The 13,934-nt window shown below is 43.0% G+C and overlaps 1 protein-coding gene across 1 annotated transcript; it reads right to left on the minus strand.

Moving 5' to 3' along the window:
* Nucleotides 1-823: 823 nt before the first annotated feature.
* Nucleotides 824-11,543, minus strand: gprc6a (G protein-coupled receptor, class C, group 6, member A). Its single transcript, XM_053227341.1, has 5 exons — nucleotides 4,829-11,543; nucleotides 3,843-4,619; nucleotides 3,111-3,302; nucleotides 2,864-2,987; nucleotides 824-2,748 (listed from the first exon to the last, which is right to left on the minus strand). Exons 1-5 carry the CDS (start codon nucleotides 5,081-5,083, stop codon nucleotides 1,745-1,747), a joined length of 2,352 nt encoding a protein of 783 aa, XP_053083316.1. The 5' UTR covers nucleotides 5,084-11,543; the 3' UTR covers nucleotides 824-1,744.
* Nucleotides 11,544-13,934: the final 2,391 nt, after the last annotated feature.

The following is a 13,934-nucleotide window of genomic DNA, read 5'->3' on the forward strand; positions in this document are numbered from 1 at the left end:
CCTTCTCCTGCTCTAGCTCTCCTGTACTCCAGACCAGCTGGATTCATCCTGATACTGAGAACCTCTGCACTTGTACAGAGTAGAGTGGAGTAAATTTATATAAGATTTGAATTTTAATACAGCTCTCTACTCCACTCCACTCTAATCTACTCTGTTCTCAGAGTTTCTGCCGTAATCATAAAGATTGTCCTGTGCTCATCCCAGCACTCTTATTTACAATCTGCTCACACTGAACATCCTGTAAACACTCTCTGTGTGTCTTTACTCTTCTACACCTGTACACTGTAATGATTTATAATCACACTATCTGGTGTCCCCTTTTTAGTCTGGTTCCTCTCCAAGGTTTCTTCCTCATGTCGTCTCAAGGAGTTTTTCATTGTCACCTCTGGCTTGTTCATTGGGGATCTAAGTCTAAATCTACGGCTGGATTTCTCTAAAGCTGCTTTGTGACAATGTTGTTAAAGGCGCTATGTAAAACGAAATTGAATTTTGATTATACACGATACTTTTTGGGATGATAAAAGTGCCAGCCAAGTCAGTAGTGGCAAATGTTCAATAATATTTTCATTGAATGTCTACAAGAATAAATCATTTTACCAAAGCAAAAAGACAGCATAAAAATCGAGTTCATAAAGTTCATGAGCGTGAAATGAGTTTATAGTGTTTTGTCACAGTGGCTTGGGAAAAGGGAGCTTTTTTCTCCTTTTTTCTCAAAAAGGTTCTTATTACTAGGAGAAAATACAGCGCTGGTTCAGTGTGTGAACATATCTGATCCCTGAACACATTCGAGTGTTTTACTGTCAAAGGCATGAAACGTGAAAAAGAGATGAAATTTAATCCACTAAAAACAGCCTCTAGCCAAAACACCATTATGACATCATCAGTGAAGAATCTGACAGTAAAGATTATCACGATGATGTTACAGGATTTTCCCCTCACGCTACCTGCGCTTCCAGTTTGAGGCAAAACCAAAACCACACACACTTTGAGTTTTTGTGTCTTTATTTCATTCTTTATTCAGAATTTTCAACAGTTACTTAACAATCACCGCTAATTTGTTCCTTTACGTTAAATCACTTCTTAACAAATGCGAACACATCTTCACCGAAAAATATAATATACTGCAATTATATTTACAGAGAAAATAACATTAAACTCTTCAGTCAGAAAATGTAACAATGAAAGGCCCGTACTCCGTTGTACCTAATCTCATACCAGCTACGTGTGTGTGTGTGTGTGTGTGTGTGTGGTTTATATTAATTCTTCTGTCAGTGTTTAAGTCTGAATCTGTGATCGTCTTGAGTTTCTGTGTGAAAGTTTTCTGACTCTGGTTCAGTTCAGTTGCTTCTTCTATTTTCCCATTTCTTGTGGTTCCAGTTTGCTAATAATTCTCTAAAGAGATGAATGTGATAAGCATGATGAATTTTAGAGCAACAAACACGTAAAGGAAAAGGAAAAGTTCAGTGTTAATCAGCTGAGATGTTTTTGTGTCAGGCATGAGTGTTTTAACTGAGATTTGTAACAAATGTTTTTAATCTAGAGGTTTAATGGAGAAGTTTGAATTGAGGGTTTTGTAATCCTCTAGCTGGCAGTCTGTTTTGTCTCCCTACACTGTATAAATTCTCCTCTCCCTGCTGTCTGATTTAAAATAAAATAAAAACAAATGCTAAAATAAAAGCATGACATTGTATGATGTTTTTACGTGCTCATGTGCTTAACTGTATGTGATTTTATATTTGCTTTTCTATGTCATGTTTTCAGGAACAAAACTCGGGTTGGACGTGGCATATGTTGACTTTTGTGAATTTTTCTCTCTTTGTGGTGGACGCAGATTTCCCACGGTCCTTTTGGAATATTCATAAATGCTCTTAACAAAGGCATCTTTGGTGTTCTGCGTCTTTCTGAATAAGATGACGTAACACTTTGGGAGGAAGTGGCAGCTCAGGACAGCATAGCTGGAGATCAGGATGACGATCATCTCCACGGCTGAGAGGTATTTCCCCTTTGTGTTGACGTATGTAGGGATGAAAATGATCCATGCGATGAGGTAGATGAGCATACCAAAGGTGATGAATTTTGCCTCATTGTATTTCTGTGGAAGTTTGCGTCCTTGGAAAGCAAAGACAAAGCACACGAGTGCCAGCAGCGCGACATAACCCAGCATCACTCCAAACGCCACATACGAACCCTCATCACACTCCTCCAGGACACTCCTGAGAAACACGGTAGATGTTGTTTTAGGGCTTTTCAGAATCAGCCAGCATGCACAGGTCACAACCTGAAATGCCACACACATGCTCACGATAGTGTACGGCTTATAGAGGCGACGGAGCAGCTGCTTTAGCATCAGGTTCATGTGGAACGCCAGCAGGATCTTCAGAGACTTGACCAGGATGCAGGACACACACACAGTGAAACTGAGGCCATAAAGCACCTGACGTACTTTACACTGCACATCAGTTGGCTTTCCCACAAACAGCATGGCACTCGCGAAGCTTCCGCTCAGAGACACCAGGATTAGATGACACAGTGAGCCGCCGGCTGCCTTGACCACTGGAGAACCTTGGTGCTGCAAGAAAAGAACCGATACAGCGAAAACCACAACCACACCGAGAACTGAGAGAGAGACCAACACCACAGCGAAGGGGTCACTCCAGGAGAAAAACTCCACCTCCTTCTTCTTACATGCTGAACTGCCTGACTCCGCCCACTCACTGTTCACCTCACAGCTGTAGCACTGATCCATGTCTGAAAAACCACCAGACACACACACACACACACACATATTGCAGTGGAACAGATACAAGGTTAAAGGTGTGTGTGTGTGTGTGTGTGTGTGTGTGTGTGTGAGTTTGTGTGTTACCTGTGTTGTTGGTGTACTGATTCTCTGCGCAGTCGATACACTCATAACAGCAGGTGTGTTGACCTTCAGCACTTTTTTTAAATTTTCCCGGTTCACAACTATTTGAGCATTTAGACACCAAGCTCTGATCCAAAACACACAGCGAGAAATCAGAATAAGACAAATTCTACATACAGAGAGACAGTAATGAGAGTGAGAGAGGTTCAGACAGGCAAAGAGACAGACAGGTTTCAGGGTAAATAATGACCAGCGTTAAGGCGGTGGTGTTCAGGCTGCTGTCTGACGGATGATAATGAGATACAACATTCAGTGTCTCCATGTTTATTCCGTCAGTGTTCCACAGAGAGACGTCATAACCAAGGTTAATGTCCCCATCCTTGTTAAACACATACGAGATGCCATCCAACTCAAAGCTTCTGGTCCTCAACACAGACAGCAGCTGCAACATCGCCAAGGTAATAAGCACAATAACAACAACAACAATTAATAATAATAATAATAATAATAATAATAATAATAATAAACTGATTTAATGTTTTAAATCAGTGTAAATCTGGGTGCAAGTCACCACCCAAAATCTGCTTTAATTTCACTGTATATCAGATGCAGAGATTCAGATAAACACTGTATTCTCTTTAGCGTTGTGATGACGTATCAGTGTGAGTGTGATCAGGAAATCTGAAAGAACATTCGACTCGGCATTTGGCTCGGCTTGTAAGCTGAGCCACGACACCAATCACCTTTCTTTTCATTTCTTTAAATTGACAGATTAGTAGCTTAGCAATATTAGCTAATCTAGCTACCCTAATCAGCTATCAAAACACAACACTGCACCAATGTTAGCCAGCTAACTAGTTAGCTTAACTAGTGTAATTATTACAGCAGTAAGCAGTAAGTTATCTGTTTAGTATCAGGCTAGTTAACACAAGTAAACTGTTTCGTAAATAAAACAAGTAGCCAAGTTTGCTTGCTGATTTACCTCTTGGTGTTTTACAGCTCCTGAAGCCATGCAGTCGATGTCTTTGCAGATGAGGGCCACCGCCTGAGCGATCGCGTTCACCGCCATCTGAACGCTGAACACCACGCCCACCTGAGCACTTGCAATCAGCTTATCTGTAGTGGCGGAAACATTAGCCTCACTTGCATTCACTGAGGTTGCAAAAGAGGAATAAAACTCTTTGAGAAATGAGTTGTTCCTCTGAGCATCGCTGTTCAGTTTTAAATGTTTTACATATTCCTCAAAATTTGCGATGTTTTTGTTCTTGAATGAAAAGCCCAGCACCCATCCAACACGTTCCAGCTGATCAGGACTGAGCACGTCTCCCGCCGTGGACCAGTTATCACTCGCGATCCAGAGCCGCTGGTCTGCACTGAGCTCCATCAGCAAACTGAACACACTCTTCATGTGTTCTGGTTTGGCGAATGACACGATGACTCTCACGGTTGGGTTTGTTTGGATGGTGCGAACAGTGTGAGAGACTGTGGCCTCCAGCTTGTGTTTATCACTCAGAGAGTCAGGGAGGATTTCTGTAAAGGCCACACAGATGCCGGCTTTAGTTGCCTGAGAAATGAAACTGTCCAAAGCAGCACGTCCGTAGTCTCCGTCCGTGGTCAGGAAGCCCACCCAGGTCCACTTCCTCTCACTCAGGAGCTGAACCATGGCACTCGTCTGGTGCACGTCGCTTGGAACGGTGCGCAAAAAACCTGGGAAACGACTCTTATCGCTCAAAATATCCGCTGTGGAAGCGTAACTGATCTGCACAATGAGCACAAAAAACTGTACTGTTTTTGGACTTCAGATCAGAAAGTGAAATAGATAGATAAATGTATAGACAGACAGACAGACAGATAGATAGACAGACAGACAGACAGACAGATAGACAGATAGATAGACAGATAGATAGACAGACAGACAGATAGACAGATAGACAGACAGACAGATAGACAGAGTAGGAGTAGGCGAACCTGAGGTATGAGCTGCAGGTTGAGCATTCTTGCCACAGCGATGGATGTCTCAGAATGGTACGCGCCGATCACTGCTTTCACGGGCCGGATGTATTGAGATGTGTTTGTTCCAGATGTGCAGTCGTCAGTAAAATCCTTGGTGGCTCTGAGCGCGGTGGTGACGTCGGAACATGTGTCGTGGATGTGATATCCGAGAGTGATGCCCAGGTGTGTTAATGCAGGTGAGAGGTTTGCAGATTCCACTGCGTGGATCATGGCCAGGGAATGAGCCAGACCGGCCGGACTCAGGCTGCAAAGTAATAATAATCAGTAATAATAATCAGTCTATCAACATATCAACTCTGCTATGGGCAGCTCCAGAATTATTGGCACCCTTGGTAAAGATGAGCAAAAATGTTATGAAAAATGTCTTGTGGTTAATTAGCTTTAATGTCACACTAAAATATACAAGAAATAAATTTTATTGAAGTAAATTTAAGATAAGAAAAGATAAGATGATCCTTTATTTGTCCCCCAATGGGGAAATTTGCATTGTTACAGCAGCAAAGGATAGGAGACATAATACTTCTAACAGTAATTATATACAATCTGATTATAAAAAGATAGAGAAGCTGTCAAGATATAAAGATATAAAAAGTATATTTAAAAAAAGGAAAAAAAAGTATAAAAATATAAGAGACACACCAAGAATGCACAAAAACACAAACACACAACCGTGTTAAAGTGACCCTGCATTATTGCACTGGTCCCATGAGATGGGAGGTTACCAAAGATTTGCTGACTTCCGGTGGCGCCGCACGAGTGGCTGTCTGTTACAGCGGCTCCCAATCACTTTTGAGGTTTTTTTCTTATTTATTCAAATTACATAAAAAGAGCTTGATTCTGTAGTCAGTGAACAATTTCTGTGTGGATTTGTAACTTTTTAACTTAAAATCATGGAGTCTGTTATGTCATTCAACCTAGCAAAGTTGTCAGGACCTTTGCAGGAAAAACAGCTTCACATCATCGCAGATCCCCCATCAGACTTAACAGTGTGGATCAAGTTCTTTTCTGTAGAACCATCCTTCTTTTCATGCCAAACCAACCTTGACTTGTTATTAATTTTTTTGACTCATCTCACCATAGAACATTTTATTTTTCTCATAAACTTTTTTTTTTTCAATCTTTACTAAGAGTGCCAATAATTCTGGAGCTGACTGTGCTGCAGAGTCCTTCATCATGGAGCAACATTATTAAACTAAAAGTTAAACTAGAAAAAAAATAAAAACAAAATTAAAGTTGCAGTATAATTACTGAGTCATGGAAGAAAAAAATGTGTATAATATAAGGATCTCCAAGGCCGTTAAATAAGAAGAAAATTACATTCATGATCACTTTCAGTGACATCAAATGAAAATATAGCACAGTCAGATTAATTTACAAATGTGTAAATAAGATGTGTGTGTGTGTGTGTGTTACTCACATAGTGCAGGCAGTCTCGAGATCAGAAAAGTTACCTGGCTGCTCCACTGTGGTGTGGATGGGAAAAAGCCCCCCAATGATGATATTGCCGGGAGCGAACACTCCGGTGTGTTTGGTCAGTTTTAAAGACGAAAGGTTTAAAATCATGAGCAACATCAACAGTGTTATCTTCATTATTATCACACACACTTCACTCTGTACCCTCCCAGCTGCCTTGAATGACTTGTTTCACAGCTGCATAGGCACTTAAAGTCATCATTCACACACACACACACACACACACACACACACACACACACACACACTGTATCTAAACCCCTCCCCTTGTGTACTTGCCTTCAAGCACACAGATTTTGTTTCTGGTTTCTGTGTCTTTGTTACCGCAGAATTCAAACATGTGAGTGACGTTCCACTCAACTGTAGAAAGTCAGAACTCACACTCACTCACTTTATCCCCATCAGGGTGGCGGTGGATCCGGAGTTTATCCCAGGAACACAGGGCATGAGGTAGGACTACTCCCTGGATGGGACAATAGTCCATCACCATGCAATGACACATTCACACATAGGAGCACATTTTTTTTGGGAGGAAACCAGAGAACGCAGAGGAAACTCACATGGACATGAAGAGAAGATGTGAAACTCCACACAGACAGTAACCCGAGCTCAGGAGCAAATCCTGGAGCTGTGAGAAGACAACACTACCTGCTGCACCACCATGCCGCCCACAGCACTCTATAATTATTACATTTTATGGAATATCAGTGGAGTGATTTACTTTGAGTGACCACTGGATGGAGCTGTAAGACTGATATAAAGTCTCTCAGTGACGTGAGGCTCTAAAGCGCTGCACTCACTGTAAACCTGCACAATTAGAAAAAAAAATCATAATCACATTATTTTGCTTAAAATCATGATTATTTATTATTAATAATGTATTTTATTGTACTGATACATTTAAGATTTTCTAATCAACAGAAAACAGTGGGTGTATCAAGTGGGGTCCTTTTCTAATTTGCATATTCACACAATTCTGGATGAGGATAAAAGTTACAGTGTGTGTTTTTCATAAGAGTCGTAAGAGATTTTTCGGTTGGATGTACCAACTAACGCAATTTACTTTTCAATAGAGAAAAGACATTTCTATTTTGAGTCACCAGTTGCACTCTGATCACACTGTAAACCATTTTAAACCACTATAGGACAAAGAGCATACCTAATGATCTGTTTTCTCTCTCTCTCTCTCTCTCTCTCTCTCTCTCTCTCTGTTGAGCTACATGTTACTCCTGCTGTCATTGCCACTGATCCTGACTCTTTCTTCCCTCCAGTCCTGCTTCCATCCTGCTGCTTTTCTTCTGCTTGGAGCCTCCTTCACCTGAGAATCTCTCGCTCTTGGATTGCCTAAGGATTGCACTTGCTAAAAACAGTTTACGCTCAAGGCTCATTCATTATACACTGGATAACTTCAATTGGACATTTTAGACGTAAAGCTAAAAAATCTAATGAAATTGAAAATGATCCTGATCCTTGTAGTTATGATATTTTCAACACACTCACTACTGCTTGCCTCTGTAGTACACAGTTATAGAAGAGGAATGATTTATAATCGCACTATCGCGTGTCACCCAGATGAGGATGGTTCCCTTCTGAGTCTGGTTCCTCTCATCACCTCTGGCTTCCTCATTAGGGATAAATTCAGAAATTTAAAATTTATATCCTGAATTTATATATTTCTGTAAAGCTGCTTTGTGACAAGGACCATTGTTAAAAATGCTATACAAATAAAATTGAATTGAACTGAAATTCTCCAAATTCTACATGCGTTAAAGCAAACACGTGTTATTTTGATCGTGTGAAATACAAAATCGTCTGCAGAGTCTGTTAGTAAATCAGCTTTTTACACGTCTTCAAAATATCAGTTTACTGTCACTTTAACACACTGTGTGGTCTCACTGCACCCCCAACATACACACACACACACACCTCCTCTGGGAGGGACTATAAAACTATGTGTGTGTGTGTGTGTATGTGTGTGTCTGCGTCCATGCATGCACCTTTTCCACCATCTCTCTTTTGGGAGAAATGTCTTTAATAATAATTACAATCACAATCACAATCACAATAATAATAATAATAATAATAATAATAATAATAATAATAATAATAATAATAATAATTATTATTATTATTATTATTATTATTTAGATGGTAGTGTGAGTTTTATGGCTGACTCAGCTGCAACATAAAAGGAGTATGTTATGAGATGAGTACAGTAGATTACACTCACATCCGTGTCTCATGCAAAAGGCTACTTTATATTAATTTGTGTGATGTGTGTTTTAATTCCAATTTTCTATAATGAAGCACATTATAGGTCTCAGTTATAAAAGCATTAGAAATAAATATTACTCACTAAAAGGCTGAAAGCTTCGCGTCACACTGGTGCTACATTTTTGCCTGCAGGTATTTAACAGCTGAAACGTTTTTAAAGCTCAGAGACCAAAGACAGGAAACCTCTCAGAGGAAAACACCGTAATTACTTACAGACCACTGACAGGAACGTGTGTGTGTGTGTGTGTGTGTGTGTAAGTGAAATATATGTTGGAGGAATGACCAGAAGAATGATGCATGCACATACAGAGGTCCAGTGAGATTACACACACACATTAATGCAGGGAGATGGTGGGAAACTGATCAGTGAAACACTGATGGAATAGAAAGAGGTTATTGCTGCTGCACTGGACTGTAAATGTGTGTGTGTGTGTGTGTGTGTGTGGAGGCTGTGCATGGTGAGGTAAAAGTCTCTGCTATTTGATTGGCTGAGATTTGGTGAAACCACTATATGACCACCATGAAGCTCCGCCCCCTGCATGCTGCGATTGTACATTAATGAGGTGTGAAAGCGGATTGTCGTTACCATGTGTGTGTGTGTGTGTGTGTGTGTGTGTGTGTGTGTGTGAGAGAGAGAGAGAGAGAGAGAGAAAGTTTTTACCCCCTTTTGACTAAAACAAACCAAAAAAAAAAAACTTTTGTACAAAAAAAAACCTAAAAAAGTCAAAAGATTTAATTTTGTTTCTGAGGTTAATATCTCAATATTATCTACAGAATTACACACGCCAGTTGTGTGTGTGTGTGTGTGTGTGTTACTGTTTCATGTTTAGAATTTAGCATTTCATATGCTAGCATTTATAAATTTATTAATCACTTATCACATACAAGATGTTAGTTGATGTCATGTTTTAAACCCTCAGGAGTGTTAGTTATTATCACTAATGTGAAATATTTCAGATGGGACAGGACTGATATAAGGAGTGAAATAAGAAGTGAAAAGTGAGTTTTCTCACATTTTTTTTTTAATCCAGCTCAGCGGTGTCTCGATTCTCTCTCTCACCAACATGTGGCTTACATTTGACTGCAGTGAATTTAATTGGCTCTCTGCTCATGTTCGCTTTTATTGAAGTAAGCATCATGTACGCAAATGTTCCTAATAAACACTGTTTAACTTTAGCGCTCAGCTTAACGAGGAACTGCTTCATACTCACCGAGTTCCACATCATCATAATGCCAAACAACACAACATGACTTGACAAAACTCGACTTGACAAAACACGACACAACACAACACAACTTGACTCGATTCGACTCAACTCGACACAACATGACACAACACAACATAACACAACACGACTCCACTCAGCACAGCACGAAACAGCACGACCTGACACAACACAGCATGATACGGTACGACACAACACGGCTCGACACACAACACAACACAACATGTGAAAACGACAGTGACGTGTTCCTCTGTTAGAAAGCGTTATGGATGTTTTATTGGCTAAACAAATGTTACTGTGAGAAACAATCTGTTTAAATTATGTAATGGTTTGGAAACCCATGGGAGCTGAACTCTAACTTATAAAACAGAATGTGTGTGTCTGTGTGAAAATACTGTATGTGTGTGTTCTTGCACAATACACTTTGGCTTAACACTGGAAAAATAAACACACTTTAATTGAATGTAATGTGGCACATTGAGTCAGAAATCCACAGAGACAAGAACGTCCATCAAGACACACACACACACACACACACAGTGATATTAATCTGGTCAAGTTAATTTGTTAACTTCATCTTGTAGTTTCACTGTCAGTGTTTCTTCTTCCTTTTGCAGAAAAAGAAGACCAGACTCAAAGAGAGAAGCTCCAGTGTTTTAATCAAAAACCTCATTAAATTCTGGGAATAGTTATGACAAAAAATACAAATAAACTGATAAAAGTAAATATGAAAAGTGAAAGGAATAAAATAAGCAAGAAGCAAGAAGTATAATAATGTAATTAATAGATTTTATATTCCAGGAGAAACTAAATCAGTGAAATCAGATGTTTGATTCACTGAAACGGACAGTTTGAAAGGATCGGTTCAGTATAATGAATCAAACCTTCCTTCAGTACTCACAGACTTCACCTGAGTTCAGTCAGAAATAAAACATCTTTACGATGGCAACAGGGTTTCAACCAAGTGGTAGTGAAGAACTGAAGTAAATGAGGGAACATTAAAGACAGGATTGGAAAGCACTTATTGTAAATCAGTGAAATTTGTTGGTGCTTTAACATGTGTGAAACGTTCTTCATGTTATTGAAAGGGGCGGGGTTATATTAAGGGGCGGGGTTATAGTTGCAGCACTCCCGTAATGTTGTGTAGGATGTTTTATCCCACTCACACACATATCAGAGTGTATAATTGATGGTTCGAGTGTGTTCCTGTGTGATGAATTGTGTAATTGATTGTGTAATTTCCAACCTCCTGAGATGATGGTGTGGGTCTGCGCGTCACTGAGCCGAGTCGAGTCTGTTTTTAATAAAGAGATTTAAAGCATGTTTTTGGCTTCACACTTCACACCAGTGGGGATCATTACTGAGAAACAGAATAACTCACTGTAACAGAGCAGAGTTTCTCTCCTCCTCAGCAAAGTGATGCTCACTGCTGATGAGATTAGTGATGTTTTAGGAGATTAGATGATCTTCACATCAAAGAGATTTAAAAATTGGAGAATCCGAGACACACAAAGCTGATATGATTCTAAAAAATGCTTTTATTGGTTTTAAAATCACATGCTAGATACTCTCACTCCTCACCACTCATCTCAACACCCCTATCACTGCTCCTCATTGCTCCTCACAGCTCCTCTTACTGCTTCTCTCACCACTACTCACTACTCCTCTCACAGCTCCTCACTACTCCTCTCACAGCTCCTCACACCACTCCTCTCACAGCTCCTCACCACTCCTCTCACAGCTCCTCACGACTCCTCACACCACTCCTCTCACAGCTCCTCACCACTCCTCTCACAGCTCCTCACTACTCCTCACACCACTCCTCTCACAGCTCCTCACGACTCCTCACACCACTCCTCTCACAGCTCCTCACGACTCCTCACACCACTCCTCTCACAGCTCCTCACCACTCCTCTCACAGCTCCTCACTACTCCTCACACCACTCCTCTCACAGCTCCTCACTACTCCTCACACCACTCCTCTCACAGCTCCTCACACCACTCCTCTCACAGCTCCTCACCACTCCTCTCACAGCTCCTCACCACTCCTCACACCACTCCTCTCACAGCTCCTCACCACTCCTCTCACCGCTCCTCACACCATTCCTCTCACAGCTCCTCTCACCACTCCTATCACAGCTCCTCTCACCACTCCTCTCACCACTCCTCTCGCAGCTCCTCACCACTCCTCTTGCAGCTCCTCACCACTCCTATCACAGCTCCTCTCACCACTCATCTCACAGCTCCTCACCACTCCTCTCACAGCTCCTCACCACTCCTATCACAGCTCCTCTCACCACTCCTCTCACAGCTCCTCTGAACACTCCTCTCACCACTCCTCTCACAGCTCCTCTCACAGCTCCTCTCACCGCTCCTCTCACCACTCCTCTCACAGCTCCTCACCACTCCTCTCACAGCTCCTCTTACTGCTTCTCTCACCCCTCCTCACCACTCCTCTCACCACTCCTCTCACAGCTCCTCTGAACACTCCTCTCACAGCTCCTCTCACCACTCCTCTCACAGCTCCTCACCACTCCTCACCACTCCTCTCACAGCTCCTCACCACTCCTCTCACAGCTCCTCACGACTCCTCACACCACTCCTCTCACAGCTCCTCACCACTCCTCTCACAGCTCCTCACTACTCCTCACACCACTCCTCTCACAGCTCCTCACTACTCCTCTCACAGCTCCTCACCACTCCTCTCACAGCTCCTCACGACTCCTCACACCACTCCTCTCACTACTCCTCACACCACTCCTCTCACAGCTCCTCACGACTCCTCACACCACTCCTCTCACAGCTCCTCACGACTCCTCACACCACTCCTCTCACAGCTCCTCACCACTCCTCTCACAGCTCCTCACTACTCCTCACACCACTCCTCTCACAGCTCCTCACTACTCCTCACACCACTCCTCTCACAGCTCCTCACACCACTCCTCTCACAGCTCCTCACCACTCCTCTCACAGCTCCTCACCACTCCTCTCACAGCTCCTCACTACTCCTCTCACAGCTCCTCACATCACTCCTCTCACAGCTCCTCACTACTCCTCTGACAGCTCCTCACCACTCCTCTCACAGCTCCTCACACCACTCCTCTCACCGCTCCTCTCACAGCTCCTCACCACTCCTCTCACAGCTCCTCACCACTCCTCACCACTCCTCACACCACTCCTCTCACAGCTCCTCACCACTCCTCTCACAGCTCCTCACCACTCCTCTCACAGCTCCTCACTACTCCTCTCACAGCTCCTCACCACTCCTCTCACCGCTCCTCTCACAGCTCCTCACACCACTCCTCTCACAGCTCCTCTGAACACTCCTCTCACAGCTCCTCTCACCACTCCTCTCACCACTCCTCTCACCGCTCCTCTCACCACTCCTCTCACAGCTCCTCACCACTCCTCTCACAGCTCCTCTCACCACTCCTCTCACCACTCCTCTCACCGCTCCTCTCACCACTCCTCTCACAGCTCCTCACCACTCCTCTCACAGCTCCTCACCACTCCTCTCACCACTCCTCTCACAGCTCCTCACCACTCCTCTCACCACTCCTCTCACAGCTCCTCACCACTCCTCTCACAGCTCCTCACCACTCCTCTCACCACTCCTCTCACCGCTCCTCTCACCACTCCTCTCACAGCTCCTCACCGCTCCTCTCACAGCTTCTCTCACAGTTCCTCACCACTCCTCTCACCACTCCTCTCACTGCTCCTCTCACCACTCCTCTCACAGCTCCTCACCACTCCTCTCACAGCTCCTCTCACCACTCCTCTCACAGCTCCTCACACCACTCCTCACACCACTCCTCTCACAGCTCCTCACAACTCCTCTCACTGCTCCTCACAACTCCTCTCACCACTCCTCTCACAGCTCCTCACCACTCCTCTCACAGCTCCTCACACCACTCCTCTCACAGCTCCTCACCACTCCTATCACAGCTCCTCTCACCGCTCCTCTCACAACTCCTCTCACAGCTCCTCACAATTCCTGTCACTGCTCGTCACAACTCCTCTCACCACTCCTATCACAGCTCCTCTCACCACTCATCTCACAGCTCCTCACCACTCCTCTCACAGCTCCT

This window comes from Pangasianodon hypophthalmus, chromosome 21 (assembly GCF_027358585.1).
Source record: "Pangasianodon hypophthalmus isolate fPanHyp1 chromosome 21, fPanHyp1.pri, whole genome shotgun sequence".
Lineage (NCBI taxonomy): Eukaryota > Metazoa > Chordata > Actinopteri > Siluriformes > Pangasiidae > Pangasianodon > Pangasianodon hypophthalmus.

Bases quoted from the DNA above. Each gene is read 5' to 3' on its own strand.
- gprc6a (XM_053227341.1), bottom strand. From the start codon at position 5,083: ATGATCCACGCAGTGGAATCTGCAAACCTCTCACCTGCATTAACACAC. The intron at 4,620-4,828 runs GTTCGCCTACTC...CTCATTGTGCAG, and splicing joins ACCTGCAGCTCATACCTCAG to ATCAGTTACGCTTCCACAGC. The intron at 2,988-3,110 runs GTCATTATTTAC...GTTTTGGATCAG, and splicing joins ACACCACCGCCTTAACGCTG to AGCTTGGTGTCTAAATGCTC.